The following is a 14,688-nucleotide window of genomic DNA, read 5'->3' as shown; positions in this document are numbered from 1 at the left end:
TAAAATGTTTTACACCTGAGAGTTATGCTACATTATTTTGGGATATCAAATTTATTAAAATGTTTTACATTATTATTATTATTATTGTTGTTGTTGTTGTTGTTGTTGTTGTTGTTGTTGTTGTTGAAAAAGATAAGAAAATATATGGTGGATGCATGTGCATGGTATATTTGTCATAAAACGTAACAGAAAAACGGACATAAATGAAGGGTATAACCTTCATTAACATTTATTCACCAATTTCCAACAAACTATTAGTAGATAATGAATTTCAGTTGTTAGTTGTTTTTTGGCAAAAACTTGTGTGAGACCGTCTCACTATGAGACGGGTCGGGTCAAAATGTAAATGTAACACTTATATGCACAAATGTTATACTTATATGCGCAAATGCAATACTAATTAGGAATAAAATTTTTGTTACTTATAAAGGTAAATGTAATACTTTTAAGGGAAAATACAATATACTTTTACATTTCAATTAAGTATTACATTTTTCCTCAAAAGTATTATATTTGTCCTTATAAGTAAGGGGCACTTGCCAACATTACTTATTATGAAAAAGGTATTACATTTTCTCTTATAAGTAACAAAAATTGTATTCTTGATTAGTGTTATATTTGAGCATATAAGTATGACATTTGCATTGTGCTCTGACCCGACCCGACCCGTCTCACGAATAAGGATCCGTGAGACGGTCTCACACAAGTGTGACCCTTTTTTAATACTCATAATTCTTTACAAGGTAGTATTTATTTTATACTTTCTCAAATATGGTAGTTAGCTTCAATTGTTAGTTGTTAATTAATTTAAATTGTATTAACTTATTTGATAAAATTAGTCATTTTTTTTATTAATTATTATAATTTTTTGAATATATCTAGGTATATGGTATCATGGTATGGATGATATGACACGAACCTCTTTAGGATTAGTTTTGGTGTGTGGTAAGTTATTAGTCGACTCGCTTAGGACACATGTTGTAGTCAGACAAAAAAAAGTCTGAATATATAATATATCTCTAAATTATTGACAATTAGTTATTTTTATATTTGGCTATAATGTGGAAGTAAATATTGTTTTTATTTGTTTCACATCGCTATCAAAAACAAAAAGACAATTAATGAATTAATTGATTTAATTTTTCTTTAACAATAATGTGAATGTAAATATCATTTATGTTTGTTTCACATCATTGTCGAATTAGTCACTCAAATTAAACTTTGCAATATTGATCCCTTACTCAATAATTGCTTGGATATCGATAATCTTGGATCGGAGTGGTGTCAATTGACAACACTAAAAAATTGTAATATATAAAAATTTTGTTGTTTAGCAATCTAATTGTTTTTTTTTTAGTTCGGTGACCTAATTGCATTTTGATGTGTAGTTGGTTTGCCTATTTGACCCTTATTCCAATAAATAATTTAATTAGTAGAGCATCTCAAACTTAGAAGTCCAAATAGTAATATTTGGTGACAATTTGTACTATAGACCATGCATAGTTTACATAGTAAGGTGGAACAACGACAAATGTTCATTTTCAGTAAATATACTGATGGTTCATTTTAATGTACTATATGTTCTTTTTTAGGTAATATACTAAAAATAAACTTGAAATATACTAAAAATGAGCATTCAATATACTAAAAATGAATATGTATGTTAGTGACTCATCTTGCACTGTGGACCATGATTAACGATATAATGATTGTTATTTGGTACATTATAGAACGTGCATTACATTCAGCAATATTATAAATATAAATAAACTTTTAATGCTATTTCTGAGGTGTCGCAGCTGACTGAACAAGCAAGTTACACACAAGATATGTAACGCTTAGAATTTTGTAGAGGGTTGTAGTATAAATAAGGATTCCTAGCGTGGAATCCTTTCACCATTATACCGTTACTCTATAATTTTATTTACAGATGATTGTACTCAAATTCAGTTGATAACCACAAAGGCTATTAAAAGTGGTGTACCAAACACAAGCGCATATTGCCAAAGATCTTGTGGTCAAGCGTCATAGTTGTGGTCCTCCTAAGTGAGAGGTCACAAATTCATTTTCTTGTGGGGGCGTTGGCTCGTTGTGCTTACATTATAACAGAGTCAATAGTATTCAAAAAAAAAAAAAAAAAACACAAGTGCATATTATTTTTTTTCTCATAAACAATTTACTTTTCATATTTTAATATGCTATTACTTGTGCATCTAGATTCACTAAACTTATCACATAAGTTCATAACATACTTTCACATCATAAAATTACTATATCCAAATTATTTTACAATTGATGATGAATTCAAAACTAGTTTTCTTTATCTGTTAGTGTAATGTGAAAGTAAATATAATTGTTATTTGTTTAACATCGTTGTCAAAGTCAATAATAAGGAAAATGGTTCAAATTAGCCACTAAACTATACACGAAAGTGCAATTAGGTCATCCAACTCAAAAAAAAAAAAAAAAAAAAAGGTCTTTGAACTATCCAAAATTATGCACTTCAACCAAATTTAACAGGTTCCTCCGGTTATCCTTGAATTGATGTGGTGGTCATTCTATTAAAAATTTATTATTTTGAAATTTATCTCAATAATTTAATAAAATAAAATCTATCCCTCCCTGTCTTCATCTCTAGCAGGGGGACGATTTATTTATTTTTTTTAATTTTTTTAATTTTATTTAAAATTATTAAAATAAATTTTCAATTTTTAATAAGCTAAATTACCGTCACATCAATTATAACTGGAGAAACATGTCAAATTTGATCAAATTGCATAATTGTTTTTTTATAGTTCAGGGATCTAATTGTGTTTTTTCGGAGTTCGATGACCTAATTGCATTTTCGCTTGGTGGCTAATTTGAACATTTTTAATAATAATAATAATAATTCTTTGAATATATAGGGGGTGTTTGTTAAATAACTGTTAGTTGATTGAGTTAATGGGTTTGATAGTTGATAACATTAGCTTATTGTAGAAAGATGTTTGATAAATTAGCTCTTAATTAGCTGATAGCTGATTACATGCAAAATGACTTCTAAAAAAGCTTATCGAAAAAACTACTTTGAGCAGCTTTTTGAATTTTAATATTTTGGAACAATAAGCTGTTACAAAAAGCTAATTAATCAAACACTTATATTGGTAGTTTAACCAAATGAAACATTTAATAGTGATCAAATAAGCTAAAATTGACAGATAAACTAACTATGTTACCAAACATGATCATAATCTCTCAATTATTGACAATTAGTTGATTTAATTTTGGCCCTGTTTGGTAAATGGCTGTTAGCTGATTGGATTGGCTGTTTGGGTTAGAAAGTATGATTTGTTGATAACATTAGCTGATTGTAGAAAGTTGTTTGATAGATTAGTTGTTAGCTAATAGTTGTTTGGTATAATTTCTTTTATCAAAAAGCTAATTGAAAAGGCTGTTTTGAGTAGCCTTTTGAATTTTAGCATTTTATAGTTACAAAAATCTTATTAACCAAACAACTAATAGTGGTCAAATAAGCCAAAATTGACTAATAGGCTGATTATTTACCAAACAGGGCCTTTATCTTTTACTATAATGTGGATGTAAATATCATTGTTATTTGTTTCACATTGTTGTCAAATTAGCTTCTCAAACTTTGAAATATGGATCCTTTCCTAGGACTTTGATTCAAATGACATTTAAATTAGGAATAAGGGTCAAATAGGCCACTGAACTACACACAAAAATACAATTAGGCCATCGAACTAAAAAATAATGCAATTGGGTCCCTGAACTACACGAATTAATGCAATTTCATCAAAAATGACCTGTTTTACCTGATGTGCCGGTTACCTATTTTAAAAATAATATTTTAAATAAAATAAATAATTAAAATTGAAAAAAAATTAAGAAAAAAAAAACTACCGGCCAGGGACGAATCCGGCCGGCCTCGTCTCCATGGCCAGAGCTTCGTCTTCGTCTCCGGCTCCGGCCATGGAGACGACGACCTTCGTCTCCATAGCCAGGAGACGAAGGTCGGCTTCGTCTCCGGCCAAGGAGACGAAGGTCGGCTTCGTCTCCGGCCAAGGAGACGAAGGACCTCGTCTCCATGGCTGGAGACGAAGGTCTTCGTCTCCAGCCCGCGTCTCCGGCCGGCAGTTTTATTTTTTTTAATTATTTTTTTAAATTTTAATTTTAATTTTAATTAATTATTTTATTTAAAATTATTTTAAAATATCATTTTTAAAATTGGTAACCGGCACATCAGGTAAAACAGGTCATTTTGGATGAAATTGCATGAATTCGTATAGTTCAGGGACCCAATTGCATTGTTTTTTAGTTCGATGGCCTAATTGCATTTTTGTGTGTAATTCAGTGGCTAATTTGACCCTTATTCCTTTAAATTATGTCCATATTTAATAAATAACGAATTCACCAAAATTTTGACAAATTCACAATTTTTAGTGTTTTAACTTTGTCAAAACGCTGAAAATCGCGTTTAATATATGCTCCAAATCGTCAAGACTGTATACGCTACTAAGAGCAACGTTTACATTTCGACGTTTTGGGGAAAAGTTGTTCTTTCCCCCAAAATGCCCTTTATACTTTTAAAATTTTTTATGCTTTTTGGATGTTTTGGCGGCTGAGATTTTTTAATTGTTTGCAGACGAAATTGATTTGCGCTATGTTGGACTAGGTACATGCACTATCCATCCTGCTTATCAAAACATGTCTTTAATTTTTAATTAATTAAAGAAAAGATGACTTTAATTTTTAAAATATATAATAAAAAGTGTCATTCCAACTTAGTATTATTAAAAAAAAAAAAATAGATAGACTCTATTATATTACAGTATCAAGAGCCAATACTGACTCTACTGAAGCTCAAACGCACAACCTCTCTTATGAGAGAGTTACTTGGTGTCACTAGACTACAATATCCTTGACATGCACTTACAATACATAGATAAACAAAAATTTACATCGGCTTATTAGTTAATTCTATAAATTGCATTTAATATAATTTTTAAAATTCGCATTGTTTTTCTAGGCAATTGTAATTTGGTTAACAAACTAATTAGAGCATAGTTTTAAGCTAGGCTAAAAATAATTACCTTGGAAAATCTAAATATTTTAAGATTTTTTTCTGAATTAATTTTCTCCATCAATATTAAATTCAACAATTAAGTTTATTGATGTGACAATTCAAGGACATATCATTGTCACAGGGAAAAGATTGAAATAACTTGTAGAATATACCTTGTTGGATTTTACTATTTTTTAAAAAATGAATCAATACCATTTAATAATATAAAAATAAAATAAAGTGACTCTAATAAAATCATTATTAGAGAATTATTTTCACTTTTAATTTGGTCTACCGCTATTAAGTTATTTAAATAAGAAAAAAAATCTAGCTATTCATTCATATTATTTACGTTGTTTTTATATTTTGTTCTCAAATATTATTTTTGTTGCATTTAGTGTAAGATTTTTTTTTGGACACATACATTTGATGCTTCTAACCAAACCAAATTTTTTGTAAAAATTAGTCGGAATGCATCATATTTCTAGTTTAAAATGGTATGTTTTCTACTAAAAAGTACTAAAGTGTTTAATTTGACATGGTTTTGAACCAAAAATGTGATACATTTCAACCATTTGCTATAGGAGATTTGATTAGATTTAGAATAAATAGACATGACACACACACACAAAAAAAAAAAAAAATTGTATACCAAATGTAACAAAAATAATATTTTATATTCAGATGTGAAAATTATCTAAATAACCATAAAATCAAATATAGAAATAATTCAAATTTTGAGCATATATATACAGTGCAGATGAATTTGCATATTGATATAGGATCTATAATTCAAATTTGCACACTATAATTGAAAGTTGGACTCCAATTTTTTTTTTCAAAACGGCTCAAGTATGAAACGATTACAATGTATGTAGTTTGAGTCTGCATATATGCTGTAGCTAGGCACTACAACATCAAAAAGTCATTTTTAGCTGCGATAAAAGATATATTTCATTTCATTGGTCTTCAAAGGCTCCTTTACTACGTACTTAAGACCAAATAAAATAATTGAATTAAGCCACCAACCCCAACACCCCAAACCACTATAAAAAGGGCTTCAAGATGGAACCAATTACAAGGAATTCACTCACCTCTCATCCCATCCATCTTAATACATTTAGTTTGCACATTTTATTAAACTATGCCTTCAACAACACTCTCCACTGTTCCCTCCGACATCAATGACTTCGTGGTGAAACAAGGCCACGGAGTGAAGGGCCTTTCGGAGCTTGGCCTCCAAACCCTCCCCAACCAATACGTTCACCCGCCGGAGGAGAGGTTATCCAGCATGGACGTTGTTTCCGACGACTCCATTCCGGTCATTGACGTCTCAAACTGGGAGGACCCGAAGGTGGCTAAGCTCATTTGCGATGCCGCAGAGAAGAGGGGGTTCTTCCAGATTGTGAACCACGGGATTCCCCTTGAGATGCTGGAAAAGGCAAAGGCGGCCACTTACCGGTTCTTTAGGGAGCCGGCGGAGGAGAAGAAGAAGTATTCCAAGGAGAACTGTCCGACTAGCCATGTGAGGTATAGCACAAGCTTTCTTCCACAAATAGAAAAGGCTTTGGAGTGGAAAGATCACCTCAGTATGTTCTATGTTTCTGATGAGGAAGCTGCTCAGTATTGGCCTCCTTCTTGCAGGTCACTATATATATTTGCATGTTTATATATTATTCCATGCAATAAGATTAGAAGAAAATAACATATATTATTGTAATTTGTCCCAGGGATGATGCACTGGAGTACCTAAAAAGCTGTGAAATGGTGAGTAGGAAGCTATTGGAGGCATTGATGCAAGGACTAAACGTGAATCAAATTGACGATGACAAACAATCACTTCTAATGGGCTCACGTAGGATAAACATCAATTACTATCCTAAATGCCCCAACCCCGACCTCACTGTCGGCGTGGGCCGTCACTCCGACATCTCCACCCTCACACTCCTCCTCCAGGACGACATCGGAGGCCTATACGTGCGCAAACTGGAGCACGAAGCCTGGTCGCACGTGCCGCCAGTAAAGGGCGCTCTGGTAATCAACATCGGCGACGCTCTCCAGATAATGAGCAACGGTCGATACAAGAGCATCGAACATCGCGTTATGGCCAATGAGACCAACGATAGAATCTCCGTCCCTGTTTTCGTGAACCCAAGGCCTAACGATATCGTGGCGCCACTCCCGGAAGTGCTGGCGAGCGGGGAGAAGCCGGTATACAAGCCGGTTCTCTACTCCGACTACGCCAAGCATTTCTACCGTAAAGCTCATAATGGGAAAGACACCATTGCTTTCGCCAGAATAGAATAAGGAAATCAAACTGATTCACAAAGTTGAATATGAACTCATCGTATGTAATAAATACATATTTGTGACTATGCTTCATTATTTTATTTGTACCCAATAAGTCCGAGTATTATGCATGAATTTAATAAGATATTTCAGTCGATTCTTTAATATATTTTGGTGCAAATTGGATTTACCTTTACATGTCAGCGATTCTTATCGTTACTTATGTTGGAATTTAAATTAATTGGATGTTTTGGCGGCTGAGATATATAACTCTTCGCAAAGCAAATCATGTACGGAATCTTGGGACCAAATTATACTGCGGTGGAGGAGTTAAAAAATGAACACAATGCATTCTCAAAAATAAAAATAAAAAAATGAACACAATGCGGGTATTTTTTGGATGTTTATGGCTACTGAGATAATATTATTCGCAAAGCAATTTGGTGCACAATATCTTGGACTAGTTACACTACACAATTCATTCTAATATATATATATATATATATAAGCCTTTATTCACATGAGGAAACCCAATTATAGAGGATTGTGAGGATAAATCATATCCATCAAATAATATATATATATATATATAGTAATTTAAAAAAAATAAAAATAATGAAACAGGGTCGTATTGAACCCAACATAATTTGCCACAAATAGAATTACCTATTAAAAATGTACTTTTTGTTGTAATTCACAAAATTCTACGTGGACTATAGTCCATGCAATAGGTTGCCTCCCTTGTAACTAAGAGATGAATTTATCATTAGGGCACAATAGAAACTAGAAAGACTGGAAAAGCCAATTTTGCTAGAAGTTAATTAGAATTGAAAGTTTTGGTTATTTTCACAGTTAAAAATACGGTAGTTCAAATTTCATAGCAGTTTGGAGCAGGACAGTTCAATCTTCGCCCTTAGCAGTCTCTGAGAGTGGGTTGCGAATTGCTATGGCGTCCTCGAAAGGTCTCTCTCTTCGATGTTCATCTCTCTTTTCCCCTGCCTAAATCACTGTGGGTTGCAGGGAAGAAAATGTTGGTTCCTCTAACGGCGTCGCTTTATGTACCAGGTACTCTGGATGATGCTGATATTGGGACTGGGTATTATGTGGAGGTTAGTAGTATTTTCTTCTATAGTTGGAAATTTTTTAGATTTTTAATTTATATTGCTGTACAAGTTTCAATATGAGAATCATTGGATCCAAAGAATACGTGTTCTTGTAATCCAGTTTTTGTAGAGGTTTCAGTTGAAATTACATTTAGCATTTGAGAACTGAAAATGGATATTTGTGTGTGTGTGTTTGTTTGTTTTTTTTTTTTTTTTCATTATTTATTAAGAGAGAAAATCCTTTACTTGATTTACACATGTAAAGCTAGAATGCAAGGTATTACTGTTATGAATTAGAAATCATTAATGGAGCTTTTCCACCGTGCCATTCTTTGATGATCTAACATCAAATGCTGTGCAAATATATGACCAGTTCGTTAAAGGTTGATTAACAATCCCTTATAGTGATGAGGGTATTCATTATTCATTTATAACGGCGAGGGGATTTTTAATCAGTTAATCCCACTCCATCCCAAGACTCCCAAGACTAGAAGCTATCCAAACTTTGGGATAAAAGGGTGTGACGCCCAGATATAGAGATGGCCCAACTGTAAACCAAACCTGTAAGAATTCTTAGCCCAATCCCTTCATTCCAATGAACCATACAACCTCTAAGATTTTTGGCTTACACTAGTGACCTTAATCTTGCAGCTTTTGATTTGTTGTGGCTGGATTTCTCGAGTTCATATTTTACCCAAATATATGGATATCAAATAAAGATGTTCTGAGAAAGGGGTTTGGGTGTTACTAGTCAGATGAAGCTTCTATGTATAACCCTCCATATCATTTCTCCTAATCTCCTTAGAGTCCAGTGGTGCACAAGTTCTTGACTAGTTAAGATAAAGTGAACTGTGTTAGACACTATATGAACAGTGTCTGCTATGAACATGATGGGGACAATACCTTTGGATCATTCATTTTTTTTTTTATTTATTTTTTCTTTATCAATTCTATGAGAACTTTATATCTAACATGACTTTTATTATCTTTGTTTGTTTAGAAAACTATGGCAGAAGGAAAGGATTACTGTGAGCGTAAAATAAACCTGCTGCAGTCCAATTATGATCAGCTTCTTGATGTAAGTCAGAATGAGTGAATGACCATCACCATCTTTTATTCATTGGAATATGCATATTTGTGTTGTTATTAATACGAAACCATAAATTGACCCATGAAATTTAATTTTTGATTCATCCAGTTTCAACTGTTGGATCTCTGGTATGTACATAATTATTTAATAATATGTAAAAATTTCTTAATATCAATGATATAAAAATAAAGTGAAGATGGTAGATATTAATCCATAAAGCAAAAAGATTTAAGCAAAGTATACAGTCAATAACCCTCAATCTCTACTCTAACAATGCTCATGGAACAATTTTAATTCCATCCAACATAGTCAATTAGAGAGTTTGAATATTAGGCATAACCACAACATTAGCAAAGTTCATATCAAGTTCCATCAACCAGGTATTCCATATTTGCTATCCAAGTTTTGCAAGCCAAATTAAAAGTGAAAACACGTATAGACCATGAAGTCCAATTAAGAAATCAAATAATTTGTGCCTTCAATGCCATGGACATCATGCGTTTGGATTTTTAAGTGAAATCTAGTATTTTCCTTTTTCTCTTCTTTTTTTCCCCCCTTCAAATAAGAATCCCACAGTTCAAAGAGAACTGCAGTTTGTATGGTTTTCATAAACTGTGGTTGGATCGTTCAGTATTTTTATATAACCTGTGGTTGGATCATTCAGTATTTTTATATAACCTTACTGATATTCTGCTGAGTGCTGACCCACGATTCAATTGTGGGTTGTTACAGTGTTAATAATAACACTGTATATTACATTGATGGGGGACTAATTCTTTGGGCTTGTTCTTTCCATAAAAGTGTGAAACTTTCTCTATTTTCATTCATTAGTAACATTCCCTTTCCTAAAAGCATCAATCATTTCTTGGCCTTTCTGCAAGGTACAAGTATTTCCCATTTGTTGAATTTATATTTTCATTCATTTCTTTAAAAGTTTTTAACAAACACTTACTATTAAGCTTGACATCATTGGCATGTTATTCTATAACTCATGGAAATTTCTGTCTACATTTTAGCTGTGTGGAAGCATCATTCATGCAAAATTTCAAGTTGTTTTATTTTCTGCCTAAAATATTACGGTACATTAAAAAGGTTGTTTCAAGAAGTTGATTTAGCTAAGTTAGTTCGTTTTAGCAACATCTTGTCCTTGTTAGTTGATTACAAATTTGAGTTGAGTTGGTTATCAAATGTTGTGTGGACACATTTTAAAGAGGTGTGGATGGCTACAAGCTTAAAGTTTTTAAGATTTCACTAATATTTACATTAAGAATAAGCAGAGCACAATGCAACTAAATTCCAATTAGAAGATCAAGCAATTTTAAAAAATGTGTAGACATCAGATAACCCATTAAACATCACTTTTGAACTTTCAAAGGATAAGCAACATTCTTGTCAATAAGGAACATGAGAGAGTCCACTGGGGCTAGAGTCCACTTGATGATCCAGAAATACATTAATTGATATAATAACCACAATGTACAAATATTTACAACAATTGTGATTTTTTGACTTGCAAAAAACTATGAAAGAACCCCCATTGGGCTCACCCTAAGCAACTACCACGATTGGTTAGCTTGTAGTAAAAAAAAGAGAGGATGAAATCCGGGTACGACCCGAATCCATAACTAGGCTATGTTACTCCAGAACTCACAGAGGTCAGAGGGGGTCTTCCCTGATCACGATGACCCCACTCCCTAATCACATCTCTCCTCCTCAGCCACCGCCACTGCCCACCGACGATTTGGGTCCTCGGCCACCATCAACCTCCTATGAACCCAGTGCTGAGCCTCCCAGAGACGCACCTCCTCCTCCTCGGTTCGACCCTAGCCGAAGTAACTCTCTCCATCCATTAGCTTGCTGTTATTACTTTTTGTTCCATTTTGATATACGCCCGTGAGATTCAAACCCAGTCTACAGTTTAGGAAGGGTAAATTACCAATAAGTTACGCTCCATAAACACCTTTTGTTATTGTTTTCAATTGTATTAATTGGTGATTAGTTCTTTCAATTTTGGGTTTCTGGTCTTTCAATTTGCTAATAAACATGCGAAACTTAATTGCAATTTTGACGTAATTTTATCATTTGTTTCTTTACCAATCTTTTAGATTTGACGTAATTGTATCATTTATTTGCATTAATTCTTCCATTTGAAGTGAACGACTGCACTTATGGCTATAAAGAGTGTATATAACACTGAATTCGAATTTTAGTTTTGTGGGAGAGTACAAACATATTATCCAGAGCAATATGGCACCGACTGGTCATTGACTTCAGGAATATTATGATATCTTAGTGGTTCCACATTGTATCTCCCTACACAATTAGATAGGTTGTGTCCTTTTTATTTTGTTTCTTGTTTGCTTTATATGTACTTGCGTGTTATTCGATAGATGGGGAAATGCATTCTTGATTAGTTGATTACGTGGATTGGAAGTTGAAGAATATCTATGGAATATATTTGGTTATTTTTTCGATTCTAATGTATGCTTTTTATTGGTTATTTTGAAGTGATTGGTATTATTAGAAGGAAGGCATTGATAAAAGATTTGGCAGCCATATACCATGCAGAGGGCCTTACATATTGTCAACAACTTTTGGAACTCCAAAGAAAATTTGAAGAGGTTAGTGAGATTATAATGCATGTTTATTGTTTTACCTTTCATAAACGAAAATGTAAAACACCCCTTCTGCATGTAGTTATTTTTTTTTCTTCTGAAATTTTGATTTCATAACAGAGTTGGAGCCTTTTGTGTTTTTGTTGACTTTTGTGTGTTATTATATGTCAAATAGTGTATCTCTATTGTGATACATATGTTTATTTACACAGCTTCATATTTATGTGGCAAAGGTTTGGAAAATATGCGAATTGTAATTCTACTTTAGTCTTTAGAGTATATAAAAACTTGGGTCTCAAAGTCCAGGTAGTTTCCGATTAATTTCATTCAATGATCATCCAAAATTTTTAGTATACATTCTACTTTGTAATCAATGAAGTATGTTGTAAATTTGCATCATTTTGGATTGTTGCAGCCACATATAGAGATTAAGACTCCAGAAGACACAAGGAAAGAGATGGCAAGGCCCACAAAGCGCATGAAGAAAACTCGTTAGGATATCAATAGCAGCTTGATTCATTCCTTTTTAAGGTTCTCTTCTCTACCCATCTTATCAGCAAGAAATCAAAGCTTATTTGGTATTGTAGAGTTGCCAAAACCAATTGACTTATAAATGAGTGATTCTAATATATGTTTCGCATTTACTTCCAAAAACTAGTCTCCAGAAGTATATATATACTTTTCATTAGCTTCAAAGTAGTTTTTCTTGTGGAAATATGCATCTGTTATTTGTACAGACCTTTTCTTCCAACAATTGTCAAATTCTACAATTTTTTTTTCGAGATAAATTCTTCATCAATCTATGAACTGCTTTTGTATCTGCTGCATCAAGTCAGGTCCACCTTGACCCTTCTATAACTTAGCTTCATTGAAAGGAACTGGATAAGCAGCTTGCAATTTAGGATTATAAAGCAATTGCCTCATCAAAGATTGTGTTTTCAGGTCCTCCTCAGGGTTTCCAGTATCATATACAGCTTGGTCCAAGTAATCTGCTGCCTAAAAAATATGTAAGAGCATCACCATCTGTGAATAATGTGGAGTTATTAGGATGATATGGAGGTGAGAGATGATGATTTGGAGGAGAGAGGAGAGAGGAAATTTAATTTGCAGGAAGATAGGTTATTTGTGGGGCCCAAGAAGAGAGAGGAATGTGAAGAAAGCCTGAAGCTTACGCGTTGAAGCGCACGGTGTGCGCCCTCGTGTACTGCACGCGTCCTCTGGGCGCGTGAATGAGCATTTATATATATGTTTTTTGTTGGTAGATTTGTCTTTTTTTTTTTTTTTTTTTTTTTTTTTATCATCTCCTCCCATCATCTCTCTCCAGTCATACCTGCAAAAACTCCTTAAAAATCGCAACTGATATGGATGCTCTAACACAGCTAAGAAAGTGTTCAATCATTACAACAATTTACTTTCCTGCTTTTTGCTACAAATTTCAAAAAAAAAAAAGAACTAAAAGTTCAATTACTTGCCTTTGTCCCCGCACGTAGAACAAAAAGATAAGTGCCAAGCACCTTGTGCTCAAATGACATGTAGTGACCTCTTCCATATGGGAGGTCATGAATTCGAGCCTCAGTGGAGGCGATATCGATATTGACTCTTTGTGTTTCAACAGTTTGAGAAAGTATAGATGAACATATACTACAATGTAATAGAGTAAGTTGTATTCAAAAAGGGTATATACTTTCTCAACTTGTTGGCTTGATCTCATGACCTCCTATATGGGAGAATCACTACATGACATTTGAATACAAAGTGCTTGGCAAAAAATCCTTTAACACTTGAAATTCAAAATTTAAAACATCAAATAAATCAAAATTTGTATATGATAAAATGTAAAGGTTGTTACAAATAATTTCAATGTGACTTGTATTACTGTTCCTACGTGTGTGTTTATATATATATATATATATATATATATATATGGATGGAAATCCTTAACACTTGAATATCTTTAACATTCTCAAGATTTGACCTGCAGAGACTTATCATACAACAAATCATCTGGTTGTATGATAATTCTTGGACTGGATGGTGGACGAGGTTTACAAGTGTAAGTATGAATAGACAATAAACATCACACATTGTGCGACATTACTTCCTAATGTATATGTTTTTGTTACAAGATTCAGTTTCTAATATAATAGGGGTCTCTTCTTGAATTGAATTCTAATGTTCCCACTTGCTATTATATAATTTGTAGAAATCTCATCAGCAATAACTTTACAATACGTAGCTCTAGGGGCAGGTGAGTGTAAATTATATTGTCCATATATATCATTTTTCGAAATAACTATCTTCTATTTTCGTTGTTACGTTCTTGGGATTTTCCAAAGGCCGTAGATATGTTCATAGATATTAAATATGTTGCTAATAATTAAAATGCTAGAGATATGTTTAAATCAATTTAAAATCTACATCTATAAGGCTACTCATCTCCATGGTTAGGACTGGTTGTACTGGAACTAGAACCTGAACCGTTCAGTACATGTTAGCCTTCTAGTGCCTTACAGTGGCGTTTAGTTCGGT

The 14,688-nt window shown here is 33.0% G+C and overlaps 2 protein-coding genes across 4 annotated transcripts; both read left to right on the top strand.

Moving 5' to 3' along the window:
- The first annotated feature begins 6,157 nt into the window (after window positions 1–6,157).
- LOC116005043 (bi-functional coumaroyl CoA and feruloyl CoA ortho-hydroxylase F6H2-2-1) lies at window positions 6,158–7,518 on the top strand. Its single transcript, XM_031245268.1, has 2 exons — window positions 6,158–6,706; window positions 6,793–7,518. Exons 1-2 carry the CDS (start codon window positions 6,207–6,209, stop codon window positions 7,367–7,369), a joined length of 1,077 nt encoding a protein of 358 aa, XP_031101128.1. The 5' UTR covers window positions 6,158–6,206; the 3' UTR covers window positions 7,370–7,518.
- Window positions 7,519–8,200: 682 nt separating this feature from the next.
- LOC116005036 lies at window positions 8,201–13,420 on the top strand. Of its 3 annotated transcripts, XM_031245258.1 has the most exons (7): window positions 8,201–8,313; window positions 8,417–8,460; window positions 9,455–9,532; window positions 11,262–11,376; window positions 12,053–12,165; window positions 12,575–12,690; window positions 13,102–13,420. In XM_031245258.1, exons 1-6 carry the CDS (start codon window positions 8,298–8,300, stop codon window positions 12,653–12,655), a joined length of 447 nt encoding a protein of 148 aa, XP_031101118.1. In that variant the 5' UTR covers window positions 8,201–8,297; the 3' UTR covers window positions 12,656–12,690; window positions 13,102–13,420. The 3 variants fall into 3 exon arrangements, with proteins under 3 accessions (XP_031101118.1, XP_031101117.1, XP_031101119.1); XM_031245257.1 differs by lacking the exon at window positions 8,201–8,313 and having other exon boundaries at window positions 8,320–8,460; XM_031245259.1 differs by lacking the exon at window positions 8,201–8,313 and having other exon boundaries at window positions 8,320–8,460; window positions 11,189–11,376.
- Window positions 13,421–14,688: the final 1,268 nt, after the last annotated feature.

The sequence above is a fragment of the Ipomoea triloba genome, chromosome 14 (genome assembly GCF_003576645.1).
Source record: "Ipomoea triloba cultivar NCNSP0323 chromosome 14, ASM357664v1".
Lineage (NCBI taxonomy): Eukaryota > Viridiplantae > Streptophyta > Magnoliopsida > Solanales > Convolvulaceae > Ipomoea > Ipomoea triloba.
This window is presented reverse-complemented; position numbering and strand designations above follow the sequence as displayed.

Coding starts and splice junctions, on each gene's coding strand:
- LOC116005043 (XM_031245268.1), top strand. CDS start 6,207: ATGCCTTCAACAACACTCTCCACTGTTCCCTCCGACATCAATGACTTC. Junction 6,707..6,792: donor TATTGGCCTCCTTCTTGCAG/GTCACTATATAT, acceptor AATTTGTCCCAG/GGATGATGCACTGGAGTACC.
- LOC116005036 (XM_031245257.1), top strand. CDS start 8,380: ATGTTGGTTCCTCTAACGGCGTCGCTTTATGTACCAGGTACTCTGGAT. Junction 9,533..11,261: donor ATTATGATCAGCTTCTTGAT/GTAAGTCAGAAT, acceptor TCTCCTCCTCAG/CCACCGCCACTGCCCACCGA. Junction 12,166..12,574: donor TCCAAAGAAAATTTGAAGAG/GTTAGTGAGATT, acceptor GGATTGTTGCAG/CCACATATAGAGATTAAGAC.